The sequence below is a fragment of the Xiphophorus hellerii genome, chromosome 18 (assembly GCF_003331165.1).
Source record: "Xiphophorus hellerii strain 12219 chromosome 18, Xiphophorus_hellerii-4.1, whole genome shotgun sequence".
Taxonomy (NCBI): domain Eukaryota; kingdom Metazoa; phylum Chordata; class Actinopteri; order Cyprinodontiformes; family Poeciliidae; genus Xiphophorus; species Xiphophorus hellerii.
This window is the reverse complement of record NC_045689.1, coordinates 12,420,948-12,447,276: the sequence shown is the minus strand read 5'-3', so window position 1 is coordinate 12,447,276 and position 26,329 is coordinate 12,420,948. Positions and strand designations below refer to the sequence as shown.

At 40.9% G+C, this 26,329-nt stretch overlaps 2 protein-coding genes across 2 annotated transcripts; one reads left to right on the top strand and one right to left on the bottom strand.

Annotated features, from left to right (window-relative positions):
• The first annotated feature begins 2,063 nt into the window (after positions 1-2,063).
• fbxo46 (F-box protein 46) lies at positions 2,064-16,229 on the top strand. The gene is made up of 3 exons (XM_032545779.1): positions 2,064-2,486; positions 10,491-11,094; positions 12,449-16,229. Exons 2-3 carry the CDS (start codon positions 10,615-10,617, stop codon positions 14,246-14,248), a joined length of 2,280 nt encoding a protein of 759 aa, XP_032401670.1. The 5' UTR covers positions 2,064-2,486; positions 10,491-10,614; the 3' UTR covers positions 14,249-16,229.
• A 976-nt stretch (positions 16,230-17,205) lies between these two features.
• Positions 17,206-26,305, bottom strand: slc5a2 (solute carrier family 5 member 2). Its single transcript, XM_032545781.1, has 15 exons — positions 25,049-26,305; positions 24,876-24,947; positions 24,308-24,412; positions 23,805-23,864; positions 23,618-23,722; positions 23,435-23,540; positions 22,449-22,529; positions 21,930-22,159; positions 20,880-21,015; positions 20,077-20,184; positions 19,141-19,291; positions 18,116-18,284; positions 17,811-18,026; positions 17,602-17,737; positions 17,206-17,529 (listed from the first exon to the last, which is right to left on the bottom strand). Exons 1-15 carry the CDS (start codon positions 25,145-25,147, stop codon positions 17,315-17,317), a joined length of 1,989 nt encoding a protein of 662 aa, XP_032401672.1. The 5' UTR covers positions 25,148-26,305; the 3' UTR covers positions 17,206-17,314.
• Positions 26,306-26,329: the final 24 nt, after the last annotated feature.

Sequence of the window (26,329 nt, the reverse complement as noted above, 5' to 3'; positions counted from 1 at the left end):
AAGTATAAGCTGCATTCCAAAATTATTTCAAAACTGCAATTTCCTTGTATAAAATGTATAGCATGGACTGTGAACGTTGGAAATTGATGTCAGAGATGCTCTCCAGGGAAACTGACTGAGCTTGGGCAATATTGAAAAGAAAATGGACAAATGATTCAATGTTTAGATGCATACATCTCTAAATTACTTGCAGCTATACCTAGTTTTAAAAAAAGCATTGGCTCAGTGGGGCTGAAATGCACACCACACTTTTCAGAATTTATTTGTAAAACTATGTCGTTTGTCACGTTAAATCTTAATAAAATACATTGAGCTTGATAAAATATGACAAAATGTCAAAGAATCTGAATAGTTTTGCAAGGCATTGGAAATTGTAAAATTCTGTTTGCAGCATGGAATGGCATACAATGAAAGCACATAATAAGGTGGTATGTGGCCCTCTGCTGGACAGACATTAAGACTTTGGATTGCTGAAAGACTGGACTTCAGCTTAAAGCAGGAACTGGCGTCAAAATGTTTCAGGGGGAAATTTAGTGAAACATTAATGACGCTGGCTGTTTGTTTGATTGTTGTGGGACACAATGTGTGAAGAAGTGAAACAGGAGAAACTTGGCTCTACAATGTTAGGTTCAGTGCCAGTAGGAAATAAAGGAGACACATCATGTTTCAACTCAGTGAAGGAACAGGTTGGAAAAGGCAAATGATAAAGAAAAAAATTCATATTACTTTTCACAAAAACAAATACAGTGCATCTAAGTCAAGACCAGGATAAATCATTTTAAAGCTTTTTCCACCTTTGACGTAGCACATACCCTGTTCAATTCAGCTGAAAAACAGATACGTTTGGGATGGGGTATTTTAAAATAAAAAAGGTGAAATGTGGGCTATAATAAAGTGTAGGTAATAATCAATAATTGCAGTAAATTGAGGGCCAATAGTGAAGAAACAGGATGTTTTTATTTCAAAATTGATGAAGAAAGGACAGAAACTAATTAAGGAAAGTACCAGGAGGCCCAAGACCACAGCAACACTGAAGGAGCTGCAGGAATTTCTGCCCAATGGTGGCTGTGTTCAACATGACATCAGTTTCTCTTGTATTCTTCAAATGTCTGAACTAAGCAGTAAAACATCCAGGACTGGCTAAAATCTCCCAGAACCTAGTGAGGTAATGCTATACAGTCTCATGTAGTCATAATTTAATTTTTTGCACCATAACTCTAAAAGGCTTTTCTTGGCAGAGTAGCAGCTGTACTGAGTATCACAAAAACTTACTGTGAAACATGGTAGTGGCGGCATCATGTAGTGAGGTAGCTGCATCAGAAGGAACATTATTTTTAAATAAAGTTATGGATTGCTTCAGAATCAGTTTGGATCCAAAACAATCAGGTGTTTGCTACAAAGCTAGTGAATAGGATGAATTTCATTTCTCAGCTTTGCAGTAAAATTAAAGAAACATCATCATCAACAACAGGGCCTTTTCATCAGGAAAAAAATAAAGTTTTGGAATAAAATTTGTGGATCTTAAGAGTTTTGTGCACAAAAGATGTCCACCATAATCTGATATAATTGGAAAATTTTAATAAGATAGACTGAGTTACTATTACAAAGGAAGGAAAGGTGATTTATTTTTTTATTTAAAGTGCTCCAATAAAGTATCAAGTAAATAACTGTGGAGACTTAACAATGCAAATCACTGCAGCTTTTTTAAACTTAACCTAACAGATTTGTTTATCTTTCAGTTAAATTGTGCAGGATTTATTACCGGTTGAAACGTTTTTTAGTCACACAAACCTGTATTTTTAACATATTGTTGATGAAACAATAAAGAGAAGTCCAATAAACATGTTTGTCACTCTAATAACGTGTGAATTTTGTGGAGAATGAACATACGCCATGTTATGTTAGTGTGGCTTTCAGTCTTCCCACCTGTTTTTGACACAGTGACCTTTAGATGCTGGGGTGTCACAGTGTGGCCGGTGTGGAGTCCGTGGGGCAGTGGAGAGGGAGGGCGCTGAGCATACACCATATATGGGCACACCACCGACTCTGCACTGCTATTGGCTGATGGACTTATGCAGCTGCTTGTCAACAAGATGGCCTTCCTCCTCTCGCCGTTTTAACACAGATTATTTTGGTATCCCCGAGAACATACTGTGAAAGCCTGTGACACTTCTAGATAGACAGCGGGAGAGAGATTGCTGGGAGACCTGGTTGGGCGTACCAGGTCAAGTGGATTCTCTTCAGGGAACTGACAGCCTGAAATGCTGCGATTGAGGCTAGTATTAAGCAAGGTTGATAAAACAGAAAGTAGCTGTGGGCTAATGTCGACGTTAGCCTGCTAGCTGGTTAGCCTAGCTACGTGGACTCGGATAGTCAACTCGTGTCACCTGTATTAGACTAGTTTGGTTGGAAGAAAACACGGCTAACAAGGACTTGTCACCGACCTTCTGCTCATCGCGGGGTTTCCGTGGAGAACAACCTAATAGGTATTTCTACTCCCACAGCATAAATTAAAGTCTTTTTTTAATCGTTGCTTGCTAGCAGAGCAAAGCTCTGTTATAATATTCTGCAGGTAAGTTCTGTTGTCCAGTTAGCTAGCTCGTTAGTTCAGAGGGGTTTGTTTTTCTATAACTTCTTCTTAGTCTATACCGAGGTGAATAATCGTTTTAAAAAAGCAGACTTGAACAGATGTGTGTTAGTTAAATACTGTAGTTCTCTAGTTATTGTTTGACTTCTGGTCGGCTGGGTATTTATGTCCCAGCGACGCTCTGCTAGCTCACTGCTTAAATAGCTGGTAGTTGGTTAAAGACATTTAAATTTAATGTTGGGTAAACATAGTCTCCTTTGGCTTTGTTTTGCTCGTCTTTGGTATTGTTTGTCCCATCTCTCCTCATAATTGTCACGTCAGATGTAGACGTTGTTTCAACTTGTTTTCAATATATTTTGGAAAGTTAACCCATTTACCCAAAGAAATGCTTTTAGTGAGCTGCGGGCCTTCGCTTTTGACTAGGAAACTTTAGTCACAGCGAGGAGAACAATCTGACATTTTTTGTGCATTGACCTTTTTAACGTTCTCCTGTCACGATGTGTGGTTCTCTCGAAGAAAACAACTGCGATCCAATCTTTAGTGTTGTACATGTTGGTTAAGATCTTGAAGAGGTCTTCTGTAATCAAACGGCTATTCAGGTGCTTTTTACTGCAAGTTAAAACTGCTTACCAGACATTCTGTAATACTTGGATTCTGAATAGATCACTCATAGAACAACACCCATCTGGTCAGTTCTTTCTCGTTTTTGCTGTGAATAATCGAGATAAAAACCTGCCCTCCCAATCTTCCAAGCCCACATGCCTCAAGTGACATCACATTATCCCCAACGCTCTTTTTTGTCTGTTCACGTTTTTCTTCTTTTGTACACATAATTTATTCATGGTTTTAACAAAATTCCACTTTCTTTTGTGTTTGTTTACATTCTGTACAGTTGTCGTATGCCTGAATTTGGCAATAAAAAGACATGAAAACGGTTTATGAATTAGCCTGAAATTACTGACAATAAAGGGTTGGTCAGAACTTCTGACTCAGCTGCTGTTAACCTGAAATGTCTGCTTGTCATCAGAGTCATAGTCATTTCATTTGATAGCAGAATGAAGGTGGGAGAGGAGAAAAATCCCATTACTCAACAGTAATAAAACGAGTTGTTTAACTAAGATAAAGTATTATGATTAAAGACTGCATGCAGTTCAACTGTGCTGCCAAACCATATTGTGATTTAATATGAAATAATCTCAGTTTGACATTTATTCACTTTCTGAATGGCAAATGTACATAGAAAACAATCGGACGATATAATTCTTGACAGAATACAAAGGACTTCGCATCAATTAGATGCAAAGTCTCTTTGCCTCTTTGTCCATCATGACTTTGGGTTCATCAGTCAGAAATTGTGTCCATTGTACTTGCATGTTTCAGAATGGAAGTAGCCGATGTGATGATTTTATGTTCTTAAAACGTAGAAAATGTTGACAAACTGCCAAAAGAAGGAAGTCGTAAAATTATTTCCAGAAATATTCTATGGAGTTCCGGTTTATGCTGCTGTTCAAGTGCAAAAGTTTCATTCATTTAACAGAGAAATAAAATCACATATAGAAAGTATCTTTTAATATATGAATATATGTTGTTGTAAAACGATGTTAAACACTGATGATCGGCCTATTCTGGGAAACAGACTAATACTCAGCTGTGTTTTATGATAAGTTGTAGTTGTACTAAGAGATTGTTTTCTACCCAAATGCTTACTTACATAAATGAATGTATACTTTCAAGAAAATCAGTTTCTGTCCCAGTATTTAACCTTATTGCTGTATTAGTGTAGGTATGTTTGGACGCAGCCCTCTCTCTGAGTGATTTGATGTTGTTTATTCAGACGGTGCGTGACTGAAGCTCTTTTCTGGAGGTCAATACAACAGATCACTGTGCTGACACAGAAGTGTTGGTGGAGGTCTTATTGAGGTTTGTGATTATATTTCTGAACGAACATGCTGCCACTCACTCACACACCCAGTCAGAGATGGCCATGCAGGCTGGCGGTCACTCTTCCCAGGTGTTGTCCGTCGCACGATCCTGATCTGACTGCTGGAGCGACGCGCTCCACTCTATTGTTCTGTCACCAGTGTGCTAAACAAACGGCCTGTTGGCCGTCTGTTACATTGTCGTCAAAGACACACAGGCAGAGGGAAACTTTTGTAAAGTTTTTTGTAATCGTGCCAGCATGATTGGTGCTTTTATGGCTGCGGTCCACACATTGACATGAATGAAATGCTTCAGAGCGTGACCGTCTAACAGACACAACTGAGAGTTATTCTTCAGCTTGTTTTCTTTTTTCACCATTTGGTTCTTATTAACTCGAAACGCCCTAAAATTATGACCTCACATCTTGAATTGTGATATCAAACATTTAGAAATGATTGCTTGAATTCTTTATCCAACCTGCCAAGTTTTATAGGTGTTTAACAAGGATATAGTTGTCTGAACACACCTACCCAGCCAAGTGTAAATAAGGAGAGGGTCATTAAAGGAAGCGATGGTGTGTATCCAGAGAAAAACACAAGCCAGAAAAAAATAAAATAAAAACATTCGATGTTTCTAATGTTTGTTTTTGAATAGGTGAAAACTGATTCTTTCTTCTAATCTTTGTATGACTGAAACTGTATGTAGATCCGGACCACCAATCTGAGATTGACTGCATAATCAATTTTGAGTTTGGAAAAATATGTTGTTTTAGGATCTAAACACTGGAAACGTGATTCAAATTAATATTCGGCAAAGCTGTTACAATTGATCTTTTCTGAATCGTTTATTGTATTGCTGGGGAAATTTCTAGAAATTTGATATCAAAGATGCTAACAGTTTAACATCTTTGAAAATGTTGAAAGTTCAACAAAAAGCGGGCTTTCACTGTTCAGACAGTAGAACCTGTTATTTTAATTTTTGTGTCATCTGAAGGTTTCTGATGGTTAGAAGGAAGCTCCTTTGTGTGTCGTGGCTATTTTGCAATCAGAAGCTCCTTCTCAGTCTTCAGGACAGTAGAAGAATGTTGTACTCTGTATTATTGATTAACTTTACTGACGTAGGTTAGATAACAAATATCTTCTCTCTGATCCAATTAACACATCCCGTTTGAGGTGAATACACAGTGTTAAGTTTGATTTGACCTTTTATGGATCTCTACTCGTAAACCAGCCCCAAACCTTACTGAATAACATGCCTCTGCATTTCGGGCTTTCCTGGTTAACAAGTCTGCAAAGTTGGCAGACTGCATGCTTCCATGTGTTGGTGTGTGGAACGAGTTAATTGCTGGAATTGTGCAGAAAAATCTTGACAGTCTGTCAGACAGGTTGGGTTTCTAACGATTAAGTCTGCAGAGTCGCTGTGGTGCCACTGGCTGCTGCTGAGCTTGGACAGGATTTGATGGATTAGGTTGTTGCAGATTGCTTAATTCAAACCCAGAGTCTTATTTGCAGAGATTCGTTTGAGGAGTAAACGATGCATAAAGTACATGTGTAAATGTGCCTCATCTGTTAGTTGGATTTAACTTTAAATTGTGTGAAATATTAAAGACAAAAGATAAATATCCTTTCAGCTGTCTGGGTTTGAGGCACACGGTATAAGATGTCACAATCCATTTTCAGAACTTGGACACATTTAGAAGAAACTTTCCTCATTTAATAAAGTCTATATGTCAGACTTGGGCCAGTATTAGATTTTCACACTACAACCTACAGTAGAAATTTCATGGTTTAAAAATATCACAGTATGTTTTACAAATGTTGCACATATGTATGACATGATCTAATTACTTTTTCCTACTGTGTCAAATTAATAGCATATTCATTATTACATTTTAGCACTTGGATTTTAAGAAAATATTATAGAATAAACATTGACTTAATTGAAAAAGTACTACCTACATCTGATATTGTCTGGTAATAATTCGTCTGAACAATCCTGCAGTTGGCTGCTGTACCATAATAAAAATGATAGGTGGCGCACTTTGAGTGCTTGTTTTGCCCAACTGGAAGTATTTCTAAGCAGCCATATTAGTTTATGCTGCGTTCCATTTATCTTGGATTTAGGTTTGATCAGATCTGAGGTAACATCGTTATATTTAAGTTGGAATTGTAAAAGAGGAACTTTCTGTAAGAGGATTATTGTACCTCTTACATTCATCATTTTACTTTCTAGAACCACAATGTTACAAAAATCATGTAACATTGATTTTTAGATGCACTCTTACATGTGTAAAATAAACAAGTATCCACCACATCTTGTTGCTATTTGAGCGAGGAGGGGCCATAATGACATAAAAATTTGCCTTACAAGTCGTAAGGAGGTAGTCAGAGTTGCTCCCCGTTTTATAGTGGGGAAATCCGACTTTGGAGGGCGTTCCAGTAGATTTTTCCAATTAGGAATATAATTTCCAAGTTCAGAGAGCAACTGGATCTAATCAGCCGGCTGACCAGCAGTATGTAGGAACACGATTCTTCCTGCTGTCTGGAGCAAAATGGCTGCTTTGACTCTGTCGTTAATTAAAACAAACTTTAAACCATTAGAACTGTTTGCGGTTACTTTTTAAAAACCTGAGTATATCTTGATGCCAGTAGACAGCCCATGCTTATTTACAATGATGAGAATTAATATTCTGTACTGTTGGCAGTCATTTCAATTTCTGTGGTTTCTTATATTGTGCTTGCAGTCAAAGTGTTGCCTTTCATTCTTAAACGTTTATGTTGCCAGGTGACATTTAATTGAAACTAAAGTATTCTGTAATCCTAAATCTTTTAGAATTTTTGGCTTTTAGACTGTTGTACCCCTATTTAGTCATGTTTCTCTTACAGCAGAGAGAAGGTTTTGAACCTTTTTCTCATTGAAAAGCACGTTATTTAATTTAAGAGGAAGTGCCAATGTTTAAACAGAATATGGTTTGATTCCCTGCCAGATTCCTTTAATTTCATGTTGTCATCGAGATAATATCTCATCTCCCAATACTGCCAATTTTCCAGAACAGCAAAAGCCAATACTTCTCTTCTGGCTCTCTTTCATGATAAGAGCAACATATTGCATGAATCTGTGGTAATCATGGTGGATAAGAAAGAGTTAAAGAATGAAACTAGTTATGACTAGTCCAATCCCTGAAGAAAATGCAGTAAAAAAGCCTCTTCAGCCTCTTCGCTACAGTATAATCTGTCTGCTCTTAGATGAGTTGTTGCTGTGTGATTATAGAGGAAGCATTTATACTGCTACACCACACTGTGTGGGAGGTGTTTGTTTTTTGCGCCTCTCTGAGCCAATCCATTAGTCCAACTGTATAACGCACCACCCATGCAGTGTGTTACACAGAAAAGAACAAGTGACCCTTTCGGATACGTGTCAAATGAGCTCTAAAATGGGCCAAACAGGCGGCTCAAGTTTCCTCCTGAATAAGAAAATTGTGAATTAAATTGCCCAGCTGATCAACTTTTCATTTAGAGCAAGACTGTCTGAATGTTTTCCTCATTTTGAGACTCTTCACAGCATTGTATTGAGTCAGTGTTGAAGAATAAAACTTTTTTTTCCCTCTCCATTTACCTTAAGACTAAACTGTAATAGTTTCCTCATGAATAATGAACCCTTGTTCAGAGGGAGCAGTTAATACAAAAGGAAAGTTTCAGATCCAACAGAGCTAATAGAATTCATTGATCTTGTTGGTTCCAGGTTTTCACTATATTAGGAAATCTCTCTCTCACATTACACTTCCAACTCTGTATAATAGGCATATTGGGCACTAAAATCTGTCAGAACTGGGTGTTCAATACAGTGAGACTAACAGGTAGGGATGGGGTTATATCTTGTTGTTGTGAAAATCTTTTTATCGTAATGACAAAAAAAATTCGGAATGTCTGAAACCCCCAAAACTGACAGTATTGCCAGCTGCAGAGTCACCTTTTCTATTTCTTCACTGTTGATTACAAAAGAGCTTCAATAAATCTGTGAAAATGATTAAATGCAGGTGCATCTTTAAAAAAAATTGGCATTTTTTAAAGATGGAAATGCCAATTATTTACATAACTGATGTCCTGAAGAAGCCCGTTTTGATATATTTTTTTATTTTTCTTAGGAGCTGTGTGTGTGTTTGTTGGGCTTTGACTGCAGTCAACCATCTAAACAGGCTCTATACAACTCCTGATCATCTAAAACAGGGGTCTCAAACTCCAGTCCTCGAGGGCCGCAGACCTACAGTTTTTAGATGTGCCACAGGTACAAAACACTGGAATGAAATGGCTTAATTACCTCCTCCTTGTGTGGATCAGTTCTCCAGAGCCTTGCTAATGACCTAATTATTCTATTCAGGTGTGGTGCAGCAGAGGCACATCTAAAAGTTGCAGGACAGCGGCCCTCGAGGACTGGAGTTTGAGACCCCTGATCTAAAAGGTGTCTGGCGGTGTCAAACGTTTACTGCACCCCCCGCCCCGTGCCTCTGATCACCCTCTTCAGCATTTTAAAGCAGCTCAAACTAAAAATATTCATATCAGTGGAATTTAAGGCCATGTAGTAGGCATGCAATAACTTGTCAGTTCACTGTCATGAATGGAGTAAATGTTTTGATTTTACAACATTTGTAAAGAAGGTATGAAAACTACAGTGGCAGAATATGGATCAGATGAGGCTCCACAGAGAAATAGGAGTTAACTAGTTAACCTCATTTACTTTTCCAGTGAACTCACAGTAATATGACCTCCTTTTGCCAGAGATATTGGAGCACACCAACAATAACTTAACCTCATTTGGAAAAATTCAAAGCCTTAAAGCAAACTACATTTTTTTTAAATCTAATATTTGTTAATGTATCAATGTGTCAAATGTTTGGGTTTTTTTTAGTAAAATTGATCCAGATTTGGCTTTAATTACATAAATGGTAACTTTGAACTGTATTGTTTTTATTTTTAAGAGTTGCGGAGCATCTTGGGGCAAACAAAGTAAGTGCAAACACTTTACCAGTGGGTCAGGCGCGTTGCTTCGTCTGTCCCCAAGTATGCTGGCCCGTCCCTGGCATACCCTGCAGCCGCCCTTGCTACAGAAGCAAATGATGTTGGGTGAACAGAAAAGCTCCCCCTCGTTGTTCTGTAGTATAGCCAGCGAGGAAGAGGTGAGGATAGCAACAACAGTTTCACTCCTATCTCCCCCTTGCCGCTGCTTTCTAAAAATAGGTCCAGCATATGCCTGGATGCTCCTCCCTGTGTTGCCTCTTATTAAGTCAAGTCCTGTTTGAAATGCTGAGATGCAGAGAGAGGGTGAGGAGGATCCATTTGGTGCTTTTGTGCTCTATCGTTCATCCCTTTCATCTTGAAATCCGAAATGCAATCCCTTTAATTTAATCTGGAGGCCTTGGAGTGGGGGAGATGGTCTTGTTGCAAAGAAGTGAATGCAACTACTGATTAAATTTGGCCAAAGTCTGAAGCAGAGGATTTGTGACTGGTGTCTATAAGAGTGTCATGCTGTCTTTTCTAAACACTAGTGGTTGTAATGGGGCTTGCAATGCTTTCAGACTGTTTGATTACTTGAGGGCAACTATTCAGTAGAGCCTCGATTAGTTATTGATAATCTAATTTAATCCCTCTGCGGATGAGCTTTGTTAATCTGCACTTTTAAATAGATAAAATGTGTAGTTTTATCTCAATCATTTCTGTCACTCCATCCCTTCTTGTATTTAAGGGTGTCTATGCATCCTTATGAAGTCTTTAAAAAATGCCCTGATTTGTAGATGCACTATATCAATATTTAATATTTTGTAGTTTGTTTTTAATTTTATTTCTTGTATTTTTTTTTTCAATTTTTATTTCACACAGGTCTTAAATTTCATGCATAATGCTTTTAAAATGGTCTTAAGTCTTTAATTTGAGTTGGTGGAACCTGCAGAAACCATGATTTTAACCTTTTTTCTGTTTTCTTGATGCAGGTTTTATGCCCGGTGTTGGTCTTGGTGCCAGTCTGGTGGCTACGGGAACAGAGACGAACGATGAGCGCTCCTGGTGTTTGCTGGCCAGCATAGATGCAGATATGCCACGGTGGTCCTCATCCTGATGGACCGAGACACCTTCTCCCACATCCGGCTGTGGTGCCCTCGCCCCTTCGGCACCTACTCCCAGAACAAAGCTCGGAGTCCAGGCTCGGGGGGCAACAGTGGAGGAGCCAGTGGGGCAGGTTCCCCCTCGGTCTGCAAGGCTGAGCTCTCGCAAGGTGCCAGGAGGACGCCAGAAGAAAGTGAAGATGTAGGGATGATAGTTGTGGGTAAAGAGGGGAAGGAGGAGGAGGAGGATGTGGGGTCAGAGAACACGCCACCTGAACCTGAGCTTGAATCTGGCGCCATTACACAAACCCAGGCCTCTCAGCCTCCTCCTGCTCCACCCTCGCCACCAACTACAGGATCTCAGATGCAAGATGGGCGTGTGCTGTTGGACACTTGGTATGTTATCAAACCAGGGAACACGAAGGAGAAGATTGCCTTTTTTGTTGCACACCAGTTCAGTGGAGCAGGCCAGCCCAGACCGAGTGCCATGAAGGTGAGAACTTGACAGAGGGGTATATGTCTCTCTTTTACAATTTGAGTATTCCTTTAGTTCAGGTACAATATCAGAGTATTCTAAAAAGTTTGTATCTAAGGTTGCTTTAATCGAGCTCTAGTTTGTTTGCTAGAAAGTCTGATTTGTCTGGGGAGATGTGAATATGCAACTCTTATATGGACCTAAAAAAGCAAACTCTGGTCCGCCTAAAAACCTAGGTCTCGGTTTTGAACCCTGATGTGGTTTGACTGCATATGTGAATACCAAGAGAACCAGAGGCCGCTTCATAAGCAGGAAGTGGATTATAGTGCAAGGCATTCTAGGTAAAGGCAACCAAAACAAATGTGTCTAGTGCTAATGGGAGATATGGCTTGTAGTCACTTATCAAAGACAAGAGAAATCCTACTACTAAACTCTGACACCACTCAATTTTTTTCCTATATTTCATAAAGAAGTAAGTTACAGCCATGTCTTCTTCAGAGATTTTCATGTCGTTTCCTTCAGTGGTCCTTGGTGTAGTGCCACCACAGGTGAGGAGAACAGGTTTTCCAGTGTCTAGTTCATTTGAAACAGTGTAGTGTGAAAGCGAACCGGACCAGCTGAAAATCTCAGACATTGCAATTTTGATCTCCTATGGAACAGTCATCGAGTCATTGACTTGCATTATGCACCTCTCCTGGACGAGCATGTAGCGACGTGCTGGACAATCACTTGCATTGAGTCATTGACTTTACAGCAATTCCTCATACTGAGCATCATTGTAGTAACATTGAAGAGGAATAACTGTTTATCAGGAAGAAACCTCTAGCAGATCGAGGATCAGTACCAGCGGCCATTTGCCACAGCCGAAAGACAGAGCAGAATTCACTAAAAGAAACAGAACTGATGTAGGATTATGTTCTATGTTAATGAAAGTCAAAGGTTAATAGCAGAAAAGGGACAACGATTAGTTGATGATAGCATTATTTCAGCTTGTGCCCTCCTCCAGGAAGGTACCAAAGTCAAACAGAATGCCAGATCAGGAGTAGCTTCTGTGGAGAGAAAAACATAAAATAAAACATTAATGTGCAAATTTAGTTTCTGCATCTTGAAATCACACAGGACTGCTTTTATTTCACAGACTACATGCATTCAAATATATTTGACTATATCTGGATGGCTTTTCACAATCATTTGATGTATGAGTGACTAAGGTCAAACGGTTGAGGGGTTGTCGTTCAATGTCATTACGATGTACAGTATATAGACAGTACTGTAGCTAATCATCACCATCACACTACCTAGCATTATCAGAATGTTGCATAGCTATAAATTTGTGTGTGGCCTCTAATTAAATCAATTTCTGTTTCCACAGGTTAAAGGTAACTGGGCAACAGATTGCAGTAAAGCCAAAAGACGAAGGCGGTGCTCATCCTACGATCCTCCAACGCGCTCCCAAGCGCCGACTCCTGACACCTCCATAGGACCTCCAAGTCCCGATGAGCTACCATTAGGTGTGAATGAGACAGATCTGCTTTCTGTTGCTGAGATGGTTGCCTTGGTGGAACAGAGGACCGCCATGGCCCTTCAGGGCATTGTGGCAGTTCATGGAAACCAGCACCACCACCAGTCGCTTACCACCACTCATAGTCAGGGCTTCCCCCACAACCAACATACTCTACTCCGAGGTACAGTCTCCGACCCTTCTCCCATGCTGTTTGAATCAAACAGCTCAGACAGTCAAGCCTCTAGTGAATCCCAAAAGCCATCATCTCCAATCCAGACAGATCAGGAATTTGAGGAGGAACAGGAGTCGTGCCGGGTGGCTCAGGCCATTGCACACTTTGAATCTCAGACCCTTGAGAATCGCCTCCATCTGGGTTCTGGATCTGGAGTACCCTCAAATAATCAAAGCGGAGATGGGGAGCTCAGAAGAGGGGACACTGTAACACCACCTCCACCACCCAACCACACCCATGGGGAGGTGAGGATAGCTTTCAGAGTGTCAAATATGGACCCTCGCTCACAACTGGAGCCAGCTGGCCGGTCCCGCTGTATGTTCATGAGTTGTGGTGGGGGGAGTAACCAGGCAGCTGCCAGGGCCAAAGAGAAAATCACCTGTGACTTGTACCAGCTCGTCAGTCCATCTTCAAGAGATCCCAGTAGTCTGCTGCTTGCCGCCACAGCTTCCACCCCCAAACCAGACGGAGATCTTCATCAAGACAATCTGTCCTGCGGCACCCCGGACCCCAACCAGGAGCTCTCCACGGGGGAGAAGAAAGGGGGCGTCGGGAGGGAACGAGTGACCGGGTTCCATGTGGAGGTTGTGGTGACGGGTGCTGTGGACCAGTGTGTCTTCTACGGCAAGGACAGCACAGAGAATGTGCAGGAGGAAACGGTGTGTTTCGCAATGCCTACAGCGGTAGGAGGTGGTGGTGGTGTTGGCAGCTCAACTGACCCATCATCAGACGATCCCCCTCCTGGACAGCTCTTTTTCCTTCAGTCCCCTAGGGGACCAGAGGACGATGTAACTGCAAAGACATCTGGCAGCGGGGCAGGAATGTGCTCTTTGGACTGCGCCAACAACAACAGTCCTGGCACAGGGGTGACAGTGGGCTCAGTGGAGCGGGCGACACGCCCAGACTCCCCTGGTGTCGGGGAGGACTGCTCTGACCCTTCGCTGTGTCGCCTTTACCGCCACGTGTCCCACGACTTCCTGGAGATCCGGTTTCAGATCCAACGGCTCCTCGAGCCGAGACAGTACATGTTGCTGCTCCCCGACCACATCATGGTGAACATCTTCAGCTACCTACCCACTCGCTCTCTGGCGGCCCTTAAGTGCACCTGCCACTACTTTAAGGCGCTGATCGAAACCTACGGGGTGCGCGCGGTGGACTCGCGCTGGAACCAGGACCCCCTCTACAGAGACGACCCCTGCAAACAGTGCAAGCGTCAATATGAGCGCGGGGACGTTTCTTTGTGCCGCTGGCACCCCAAACCTTACCACCATGACCTGCCTTACGGACGTTCCTACTGGATGTGCTGCCGGCGTACAGACAAGGACACTCCGGGTTGCCGGGTTGGGCTCCATGACAACAACTGGGTGCAGCAGCCTGCCGACGGCTCGCAGCCCATCCGCACCAAGAGGGAAGAACGGAGGGAGGAAGCCAGGTAGAGGGTGCAAACAAAGTCTCATCTCATTGCATACCTCCTCCCGTCTCTCCATCACTGGTCAGAGAACTGGGGTACAGAAAGGGCAACAGGGGAGGAATCAGCACTCCAAGACTGTTTCCTTGTCTCCTTCTTTCTGTCAATAGAGAGAGGTTGAGGTCTGAAGAAGGAAGAGAAGCATCACACTCCTTGCCTTTTTTTTTCTCTTTCCAACTGCTCCAGAATCCTTCTCTCCCCCCTAGAGTGGCTAATAAAAGTTTGTACAGCAGGGTTGGGGTCCTCTCCTGCTGCTGTCAGTCTCGTCTCTGAGGGGGTTCTGTTTAAATATGCACATGGATGTTGCAGTAGGCGATTTTATGTGAAAACGTTGCAGTGTTTTGGATTGAGATTAGCATTCATAAAGTGACGTATAGAAATGTAATGCCCACCAGCGTGCTTTCAGCTCCCAACACATGTCCCGCGTTGTTTTGCCCCAAGCATCCATGTTTAGCTGTACAGACGGGCTTCAAGAGACATGTAAAATCTTTCAGTGCAGAATGTTTCGAGTTATTACAGAAATGTGATTGTATAAAGCAAACTTGATTCTTTTTTTCCGGTTGTACAAGATGCCATTTGTAGCTGTCCTGCACCATGCATTTCTCTGTTCTGAATGTGCTGTAATAATGTATTAAGTTGATTAGTCCCCTGCTGATGCTGCTGAACTTACTGCTCGTCACTGATGCTCATTCTGAGTCCGGTTCTGGATGGGCCCCTCCACCCCCCGAGCCCAGGTCTCAGAGAGCCGCCCAGTTGTTGTTACGGAGCGGACCCTGACCTTGCTGACCAGCCATAAATGGGAGCCACTGTCTGGTTTACAGAGAATTATGGGAGACAGACTTGAATGGGATTTAAAAAGAGAAACTAGATGTCACTTTGGAAAGGCCTGATGTCACTTTGTATGGTTTGATTGATTGTTTTTGCTTGTTTTGCCATTTTTTTGTTTTTGTTTGGTTGTTTTTATTGGGTTTTTGTGTCTGAATGTTTGCTGTTGTATTTGCTTTTATTCATGAGGACTTTGTTCTTCGTGTATCAGACTGTCATCCTACTGAAGTTTTCTCTTTTTAAAAAAAATATGCCATCTTTATTTTAAATATGCCCTTCTTTTATCCTTCCCTCCACCTCAACAGAGCCATCATTCATACTTTGACGTGTGTTCAACTATCCACCAGAAACTCTCTATACCAGTTTCCAGCCTTAAAAGCCCCCCTACCTCTTACCCCACCCTTCTGGAGATCGAGGCATCAGATACCTGATGATCAGAACACAACAAAAGTTGCACAGTTTTGCAATGCTTCACACACTCCATCCAGCTCCACTGGGTCCACTTAAATTATTGCGCGTACAAGAACAGTGCCTGGTGATGGCTCTGACTTTTCAATATTGGGGGAGGGGGCAATAAAAAAATGGAATCTATTTATCTTTGCCTTCTCCTCCTTTGCTTTTAATTCCCCTCCCCACCCCTGCAAGCTGACAGACTGGACATTGAAGAACTGATGTGATGAATGATGCTGAAACTCTGCATGGAGATGGGAAGATGGTTGGGTAGTCATGGGAGAACTCTGTAGGTTGCAGATGTGTACAATGCTAATGGGAAATATCTGCTTAAATAAAACAGAAGTGATGATTAAAACTGGAAATCCGAACCACTACCTGGTATGTCTGCTTTTTATACGCTGATCCACATTGCTCGTTTTCTAAATTGTGATGGGCAGGTGCACCAAGGTGGTTTCAAGCCACTTACAGCTCACATTGATTTCTTGTAAACCAAAGTTTTAATGTGTGGGATAAACTTTATTAATGCATTTATGAGCTACTTAAACTTTCTCTCCTTCACACCTTTAGGAATGACTGATTGGATCAGAGTGTAACCAGATGCTGTAATGGCATTTGTATCTGATAACGGGTTCTGTTAAATCTGATCATTAAAGCTGCAGGGATGAAATTTCTATACCTCTGAAACTGTAGTAAGTTTGTGAACTTTTCCCTGTGCTGTTTCTAAGATTTTACATATAATAGCAACACAAAGTTGTATAAATAATCTGAAGTGCTTATATTCAGGTCCCATAACCCATTACATTGTAGAACCAGTCTTTTTGAGGTACTCTATCACTTTTATGTAGACAACTGTTTCATTATTGTGCTTTATGAAATGGTTCATGTTTAGTCCAATTGGATGTAGAGACTGATACAATCAGATTAGGTCTGGACTTTGACTGGGCCATTTTAACCCCTGAGTAAAATTTGATCTAAACCAGATCTGGAACCTTTACAACCTAAGGAACCGTTTTGACCTTCAGTCCCTACAGAATTTGTCAAATTTTCTTTCATCACCTTTCTTTCCTCAGAGGCACCAGTGAGGCTTCTTACCCGACTAATATTCTCCTTTGTTGGCATTAGGTATTATAGGTATCAGAGTAACGACTATCGCATACAAATATGTACGTCCCACTTTTCGGATTATTTTTTAAATAAAAAACATAAACCTTGAAGGATTTTTTTTTTTACTCTTTACAATTAAACTATAGACCGAATATTTGAAATAGGCTTCAGTTTTCTGTTCACAATCCATTTCTAATGAAGCAGTACACAATCCAAAGTATTTGGACATGCACTAAATGATCATCCTTCACTTTAATTCATAAGCACATTTTTCTCATTACTTTTATACATGTATTGATATCATAAAGGTTTAGTACAAACATTAAAAATGATAGCTTCCACAATAGTAGATGTAACATGCTGGTGTTAAAGCCAGAGCAGGTTACTTTAAAGCAATAAAACCCTAAGTGCCTTATTTATTGTGAAATTATACATTAAGTGACAATTTATATATATTTGTTGTAAAGTATATTTTTTGTTAACATCTGACCTTGCATCCAAGAATTTCAGAGCTCACTCTGGTGCAATAACAAAACACTGCCAGCAGATGGCGACAAGGTTTTATTTGAAGATTTACTCCAGTTCTGTAATTGGCAGCAGATGCGATCACACGGCAGCTACAACACCTTCCGCTCGGAACAAAATGACTCAGTCAAGCAAAGTATCCCCACATAAAAACTGCAACAGCCATCATGACCAGAGCGTTGGAGTCCACGGTGTTCTTCCACACTGCTTTCTCACTGATGTCGGGCATCTGAGGCTCTAGATCCTCGGCTGCTTCCTCATCCTGAACCTGTTGGTCTTCATTAAGTCCACAGAATCCACCAACCAGGCGACAGAGTCCAGACTTTTTATCGTGCTCAGTTTCTAAAAGAAATAATGTATGTTTGTAGTTGATTTTTATTTTGTCTGTCTTTGTGTTACTTCCTTATTGCCCACCTGTAACTACATTAGCCTTCTCTCTCATCCTCTCCTTCGCCTCCTTGCGGGCTCTTCTGGCTCTTTCTTCTTGCTCCCAGTCCAGATCCTCCCTCTCCTCTTTAGAATGACGTAGACTGAATACCAGACGATGGAGCTGAAAGAAACAAAAGATTTTGACCTCTAGTCGTTTTCTGCAGTCTGACCCATCCTTTTAATCTCTTACTTACATGTTTATCCTCAATGGGCTCTGTGCAGAAGCTGACCAGAAGCACCAGCACTGATGTGCAGGTAAACAGGATGATGGCAAAGTGTAAGTAGTGGATGCCACACACCAGGAAAGGGCATTGAGAGGGGAAAATACAGCTGCCGGTACCAAACCAGAATTCGGGCAACATCCGACACAGACCCATCGCCAGACCACCAATCAGGCCCCAGAAAGCTCCCTGCAGGTTCATGGGAGAAAAAACAACAACAATGTGTTTATGTTTAAAGAGTATGAGCTGAAATAAACTAATAGAGTATCCCTTCTTACTGTTTCATTGACCCGTTTGACAAAAACAGCCAGCAGGAAGACGGAGGCAATGGGTGGAGACAGATAGCTGGAGACTGACTGGATGTAGTCAAACAGCTGACCGCTCTGCGCTGCCTGAACAACGGGGATCCAGCAGATGCTGATGGCCACGATACACAGAACCCAGACACTGAAGAGCAGAGGAACAGCATAAAGTTGTATGGATATAGGGCCATGCAATCGTATTTATAACCGTAAGGTTTGTTTTTTTTCACAATTTATACATTCATGTGTCTGTGTTCCTTAATGTTACACCACATCCTCAAGTCAATGGTCTGTAGAGCCATAGAGTTACAGCTGCAAGGAATCTGGATCCTTTTCATTAACTCTGGCCAGTTTCCTTGTCCCATGATGCTGCCACCACCATGTTTCATCTTGCACATCATGCAGAGTGTTTTCATCACAGTGAGCATTTTGCATTAAAAAATGTCTGTTTTGTTATCATCATTGAAAGCCAGGCATCGTTGGAAATTCCAGATCACTCAGGTCTTCTGTTTCTAATCTACTCTGCATTCCCACAATGAAACATTTAGAAGCAGCATTCAGTTTTTATTCTCCACTCATCTGAAACAAACTTCGAGATAACCGCAAAACAGATGAAGCACTTTTAAATCAAAGCTAAAAACACACCTGTTAAGAGGTGCCTTTGATTCATAGCACCTGGAGCACTGATCAATATATTTGCTGTATATTTTCTTGATGACTGATGAAGAAATTTGACAAAATTTCATGTGTATTACTGCTTCATATTTGCTTGCTGTATTATGTTTTATGGTGTTAAGCACTTTCACTTGCTTTGCTGCTGAAGTATGGTGTACAAATAAAATTGACTTGATTTTAAGTTTACAATTATGCTCTAATTGGTTAGTCTATGACCTCAAATCTTAAGCATCTTAAGTGCGTGTTCCCTAAATAGAAAACTTAAAGGCACAACTTTGCAAGGCACTGTAACTGGGCTGCTGTTGTTAGTATTATGATCCATTTACCGGCCTACAACGATGAGCTCCCGCTCGGTGGCCTGTGGTCTGATGCGGGTCCAAATGTCCATAGTGAACAGAGTGCTGCTGCTGTTAAAGATGGACGCCAAAGAAGACATGAGAGCTGCCAGCATGACAGCCAGCATCAGCCCTCGCAGACCTGGACAGAGACAGATGAACATTCAGCGTGAAACTTAAAAACGAAAACATGGTGAGAATTTACAACCTGAAGTTTGAACACAGTCACTGGAACATAAAGGTCCTGGTCATTTCTGATGCGTTAAAGAATGTTCAACATGTGCAACTTTATTAAAACAAGTGCTGCACTCAAATTTTATTGTGGATTGTCTTAAACATGTATCACTGTGGACAGTGATGCTGGAGTTCCAGCAGTTTCCACTTCAGGCTCCCTGGCTTCCTGTTCTAGAACATCCTCACTAATTGCTTTACATGTGACAGTTTGGGTCAGATAATGAATTGAATTGGACAGTAGATGTAGATAAGATATATAGATAGATAAATCTTTATTGTCATTGTCACAAAGACAACGAAATTTAAAATGTGTGGGGAAACTACTCAAACATCCCGGACCTGGCTGATCTAGAGAAGATTTGTGTGGAGGTGTGTGCAAACCTGGTGAAAAACTACAGGAAACGATTGACCTCTGTAATTGCAAACAAAGGCTACTGTACCAAATATTAATATTGATTTTCACAGGTGTTCACAAACTTAATTGCAGCAGTAGCACACAAATAAATTCTTTTAAAAAATTATACATTGTGATTTCTTGATTCTTTATTATATTATGAAAATTTCAGACCCCTCCACGACTTCTAAGTGGGAGAACTTGCAAAGTCACAGGGTATTCAAATACTTATTTTCCTCACTGTAACATCCTTACAAAAGATTAGTGTATGTAATCTTCCAAACTGTATTTATTCTTACCACTGGGCATGACTGTAACCACCAGTTTAGGATAAGCTATGTTAGAGCAGCCCACTTCGGTTCCACAGACCTCCTTACAAATTTCTGGGACCACACAGCCAACCTCATCTACAAAGAGACAGAAACATGATTAGATTTATGCTTTATGTCTATAGCTAAGATGAAGTCATGTGTTTCATCAGCAAACTAAAGATGTTTTATGGGACACTGACTGTAAACCTTTATGTCACCAAGCAAATCCCCCTGAGATTAAAAATCTCTTTTACAAGAGAATCTTGGTAGAGACTGGCAGCTTAATGCAAGTTTAACGCCATCATAAGTAAGTTAGTAAACAGATTCCTCAAGTAAAACATTTACAGACAAATGATAACTTCTTAAAATCACCCAGAGCAACCTTAAAACCAAGGAGTGCCAACAGCACCTTCAGCTTCATGTTCTTCTGGAACCGCTTCCAAGAAGACAAAGCACATTTAAATTAAGACTGTATACAAAACAAAAGCGGCCCAGAACTGAGCCCTGAGGAACTCCATCATGTACATGGAGACCTGTTGGTCAGATGGTTGTCAAACCAATGAAGAGTTTGTTCAGACAAGCCAATTGTGTGAACCCCTCTAATAAAACCTTATGATTAACTGTACAGATAAAATAAAACTCCTAACTGGAACTCCTAACTATTTTTATTTTCTCATCCCCTCAAAAAATCAAGTCTGGCCTTAAGGACTAGTTTAGAGTCAGATTTTATAGACTGAATCCATTCAGACAGGTTTTTAGGGGTCTAGCGATCATTTGCTTTGGCGACTTACTTGGGTAGAGGATCCTGCTGATCATGCCGGGGAAGACCATGAGGAACATGGGAAGCAGTTTGAGGTAGCCACACACAATGCAGCCAGCCTTCACATGGGTGAGACTACGAGCTGCCAGGCACCTCTGGACAATCACCTGGAGATGAGAACAAGAATGGACAAACACGGAATCCACTGATGGCTTTGTTACTGGGAAGTGAGAGAATAGGAGGAAAACAATTTCCAAAAGGTATTTATGAATAAAAATTCATTAAGATCAGATGCTGAACATAAATTTTAACATAAACATAAAATCTTTCCTCACGGTTTCCCCCAAAAACTTGCTAAGCTCGCTGGTTGGGCCACTAGGTCATTCATTCAGCTGCCTGCTGTGTTTTGGAGTTAAAAAATGTTTACAGTTGACAGGAAATTTGAAAATATCATTTGATAATTATGTGTTGTTGGAAGATTAATGCTTGAATACAGACTATTAAGTCTTAAAAAATGCAAACATTTAAAAAAACTAAAATAAATAAGCAATGCTTAACCTGGTGGGGGCCCAAGTAAAGCCTGGTGGCCGGCCAGGCTTAGAAAACACTGGGGGAAACCTTGGGCTGTCACAAGATTAGATGGACATTCAGAATGCACAGCACTACCTCTGTTGAAAACCAAACATCACGACAAACCTCCCAAGGTGGAGAGTAGATGGGGTTTTTTTCATGCCTTTTTGCTGCCACAATTTTCTGTGGTTATATTTTACAGTCTGTTCAGGATCAGATTACTTTAAAGTTTAACCACTCTGATCTGTAAAACCTAAGATCTAACAGAGGATGTAGGGGTTTTTTGTTAGCACATGACTAATTACCCTTAAGTGCTCATCCCTGAACTAATACATTTCACTGCCCTTTGCCCAAATCTTAAATCCAACAAATGTTTAACAGCAGAATGTGCTGCAGTGCATGAAGCCCCTCAGGATGCATCATTACTGCCTTTCCCTTCCATCTCTGGTTGTGCACATAGAGTTCAAAGAGACTTGGTTTGTTTCAGTTCAGCTCACATGGTGTTGCTCACCTGATCAGAGCACCAGTACCAGATCCCCCCTATCGTCATCCCGAACACCACTCCAGGCCAGGGAAGGTCCCCCACAGTCGCGTCCCTCAGCAGGCTGAAGGCGTCCTGTCTCGGGATGTAGCACTGGGAGGAGATGTTATAGCGCTGGGTGTCCAGGGAGGAGAAGTTACTCGGAATGGCAGAGTAGTATTTGGTAAGCAGGGCGCTGTAGCCGCCAATTTCAGCAAAGGCTGAAAATGACAGGTGGGGGAAGAGAATCCCAGAAAAGCCATTTTGGTGTCAGTTTGATTACAGACTTCCTGTGGTTGTTGCTCTCTTGCAGTGTCAGGCTGTCCTAACTGAGAGTGTGAATCATCTGCTTAATCAGAGCAAACTGTTGATCGCCACTTTGCAAACATTCCTGTGTTTGTCTTCATTCTAAACCAGGATGCATTTTTTACACTATGAACAATGTGTTCACCTTCTTATTTGCAGAAACCAGAAAGAACACAGATGAGACCCAGGAATGTTTGTACTCACAGAAGCCGGTAAGGACGAAAGCTCCAGCGATGATGACAAACGTCTGAAAAGTGTCTGTGTACATTAGAGCTGCGAGGCCACCTGGGAACCATGCATAATAAAAAAAAAATTAGAAAATTACAGAGACTTAAAGATGTAGACAACAAAATGTTGAAGCCGTTTGTTATCAGATGGTCAACAAAATGCAAGAAGTATGCACAGTTCTTTTTATATTTAAATTATATTTAGAAAGCCATAAAACTTACTTATTTTTTTTATTAAACTCACACCAAAAATGTTTTAATAATCCAACCTTTAATTTGAGCTCATTTATTTATTTATTGGTGGTAAAAAAAATAATAATAAACCCAGAAACAATAAATAATAACTTTTAACAAAACCAGAGATATCAGAATGGTAAAGACGGTTAAAACATCTTCAAAGCTCGTTATTAGAGAATTGCAGCAAACGGTGGCATCTCTGGGTCGCTACATTTCCGTAACAACGATTGGATGTTGTCATACCAACCAGTAATTTGGGAGTGATGAGTAAAATGAATGAATCCCACTGTTAAGTATGGTGGTATTTTTACAGCAAAATCAAGTAGCTTTGTTATCTTCATATGTTATAAAAAAGCTGCATAGATCAAACATAACTTAAAAGAAAGTTGACTTTGCAATTTGACGCCTTGAAAATGGCCTCTGTCTCTTTAAGAAGCTCCTGCTCTTTCCGTCAGTATGCAGTGTATGATGAGCTCATATGTAACTCCACCAGGTGAATCGCTGCCACTGGAGAATCAGGGATTCTTCAAACATGCATGAAAGAATCAAAGTAACTCTCCAGGTATGTTTGTGAGGAGGGAATAGTATTATAATATGAATTTTGCATAATACCTGTCCCTTTGAGGATTGTTTTTTCTACAATTCGCAGTGTGAGATAATGTCGCTGAAAGATTTCACACATCTCTTCTAGGGGGAGAATAAATTGAAACCATACTGCTATATTACCTGTGACAGTGTACAAGGCTGTGATTAACAGAAGCGCGATGACAGACACATAAATATTCCAGCCTAACGCCTGCTGGATAAACACAGCTCCAGAAAACATATCCACCTGGAGGGAAGAAACAGATGGATCAGAGTAAGCAAACGCAATATGTGGAGTTTTATTCACCGGACAGCTTGACTCACTGAGATTTTGGTGAAAATGTAAAGGAAGAGAGAGATAACGGACAGGTAGAGGCTGATCCTGGCCCCGCCGAACCTCTTCTTCAGGTACTGAGGCATCGTGATCACCTATGGGGGAATTTCAGCCCATCACAGCAGTGAACGGCGGGGTCATTCTGAGAAAATGAAGAGCACAGACTGAACGTCTTACCCCGGCCGTGAGGTAGACGGGTACGAACAGCCAGCCCAGCAGCAACACGATGAACAGAGCCTGATATAATAAAGCACAAAATAATATGTAACTCCAACTCACATGACTCTGCTGTATTGGCTTCACCAAGCAAAGAAATTCTGATGATAGTTAGGATTTTATGTGATAGGTCAAAACTAAATAGGGTATCAATAAATGAAAAGAAAATGATTCGTGACTTTCTATATTTTCTGTAAATAAAGGTCCCTGTCAAAGAGGAAAGCAAATAAATCCACACATACACGCATAATGATGGTTTAAACCAACATATGTTTGTTTTGTTTTTTTTCCGCCTTTTCAATGAACAGTTCTACACTATTTTGTGTAAATCACACAAAATCCCAATAAAAAAAGATTACTCCAAAGTGTTTTATTGACAAAATGTGAAAACATTTCAGAGATGTGAAGACTTTTTTAATCTGCATGTTGTGCAACATCAGCATGTTTTCAGCTACGCTGCTTACGTTCCATTCGAAGCCTCCCACAGCGATGCCCCCCGCTGCCCCGGTTCCTGCCAGGCCCACAAAATGACCGCTCCCAATGTTACTGGCAAACAGGGACGCACCAACCTGCAACACAAACGCACTCAGCACCGCTAAGATTCATGGGAGTGCAATAAGACAGAGGTAGGAACAAAATCTTTTCTTTTAGGAAAATAATTCAAATGTATACTTCAAATAATTCTGTGCTCATAAACAGTGTAAAATACCACAAATTTTGTTTTCACAGAACTTATTCTGAACAAAATACAAGGTTTCTGTGGTAACCCCCCTCCCCAAAAAAACCCAGACATTTCACACAAAAGGCAACATCTAAAAATAGAAATCAGTTTGTGCAACTTGGTGAAACAACAATTATTAGCATTCATAAAGAAACCTCGAGATATTCTCCTTTTGTATCACAAAATTGGACACCTTTCACTAAAATCATCCCTCAGCACCTCTGTGCTGGCAATTCTTCATTATTTTTCTAACAAACCAGCTCATATTACTTTTGACCGAAGATCAAGGTCCTGTTGCCTTCTAGACTCACCGACCACCAAGCCATGGACCGTCCTGCCAGGAAATATCCTCCCACCGTCCCACGATTGGTCCGAAGCATGGACTAAAGCACACAGAGAGGTCAAGAGTTTTCATGCTTATACTCACTTTATAAATTTCTTCCCTAACTTCTTAATTATCAGGCACAAAGTCTGAAAAAATCACCCAAACGCCGACACCGATGACCATCAGGAAGTATCCAACGATGACAGCAATGTCGGCGGGATTGTTGATGGTCACGTTTCCTGATGAGGGTTCCGCCATCGCTCCTTTTAGTCAAACCTGAAACTTTTCTCAGTTCTCACATCTGCAGCTTCAAGTGAAGCCTGCTGGGTTTCAGGCACATTGATGTAATGGAAAAGCTGGGTAGGACGGTTCAGGTTGGTCAGTTTAACTGGGAACTTTGATCAGATGGGATAATATGCAGATTCAGCAGTTTGTTTATTAGCGTAATTATTAACATGAAAAAAAGTCAACAGGCAATCTGTTGTTTTTGGATACTTTTTATAGCTCTCTTAACTTTTTATGTCACATCAGCTCCTTTCCGTTGCCCACTGGTAGAAAATAAAGGTGAAAGGTGGGCGGTTCTTTTTTTGCTTTGATAGCCATTTTACCAACATTGACTTGCCTCAATGCCCATTTCCTCTTCTAGTCATCAAGAAATTCTGTTTGGTTTTACACAAAGTAGGCTTGTCTTTTAATTGGATAATGCCACTGCTTTTAAATGAAAGCTATCAAGAAGCTGTTTGGATCATAAATACTATGTAGACCAGATGCTTACTAAGAACACAAAGTGCTGGGGAAAAGTTTCCATACTTGTGACCATGGATGTTATATTTGTTTTATGCTTTTAAAATGTTGACTGCATTTGCCCCCTTCTTGATGTCTTCGGTATTTGCTCTGTTGTGTCGCACTTAAATATTTCACATGAGGGAAAATATTCAGTAGCTTGTCAGAGGAAACAAACTGCTGTTTCCAAGGGATGATTTCAAACCCACCTGGTTTTGAAAAGATACAATTGCAGCCCTTGTTAAATCAAGAACTAGGAAGGTCTTAGTGCTGTGAATCAATGCTGTGTACGTGCTACTCAGTGTGCTAATGCCAGAGAAAAAACTGTTTATCCACCTTCATCAGTGGTCATGCTAACTAGTTTGGACATTGGAGCCGTAGTGTAGCAGACAGCAAAGGAGTGTACATGAGCCTGATTGACAGCACTGAGATCCTCCTTCTGGCTCTGATTGGTTGTTTCTGACAGAGCGTTGTATTTCTGCAAAGGGCATTAGGACCACAGGGAGGATGCAGAGGAGCTCAATTTTTCACAAATTATCTGCCTCATTTTATACTGTCAGGACATAGTGACAATTTTAACAAATATTTTAGATAAATATTGTTTACAAAAATTACATACTGCAGCTCTAAACTCATTGCAAGCCCAAATGTAGCTGT

Bases quoted from the DNA above. Each gene is read 5' to 3' on its own strand.
- slc5a2 (XM_032545781.1), bottom strand. From the start codon at position 25,147: ATGGCGGAACCCTCATCAGGAAACGTGACCATCAACAATCCCGCCGAC. The intron at 20,185-20,879 runs GTAAGTCGCCAA...GTCTCTTTGTAG, and splicing joins CAGCAGGATCCTCTACCCAA to ATGAGGTTGGCTGTGTGGTC. The intron at 17,530-17,601 runs GTGGGCAATAAG...TATTTCTTTTAG, and splicing joins GAAGGCTAATGTAGTTACAG to AAACTGAGCACGATAAAAAG.
- fbxo46 (XM_032545779.1), top strand. From the start codon at position 10,615: ATGGACCGAGACACCTTCTCCCACATCCGGCTGTGGTGCCCTCGCCCC. The intron at 11,095-12,448 runs GTGAGAACTTGA...CTGTTTCCACAG, and splicing joins CCAGACCGAGTGCCATGAAG to GTTAAAGGTAACTGGGCAAC.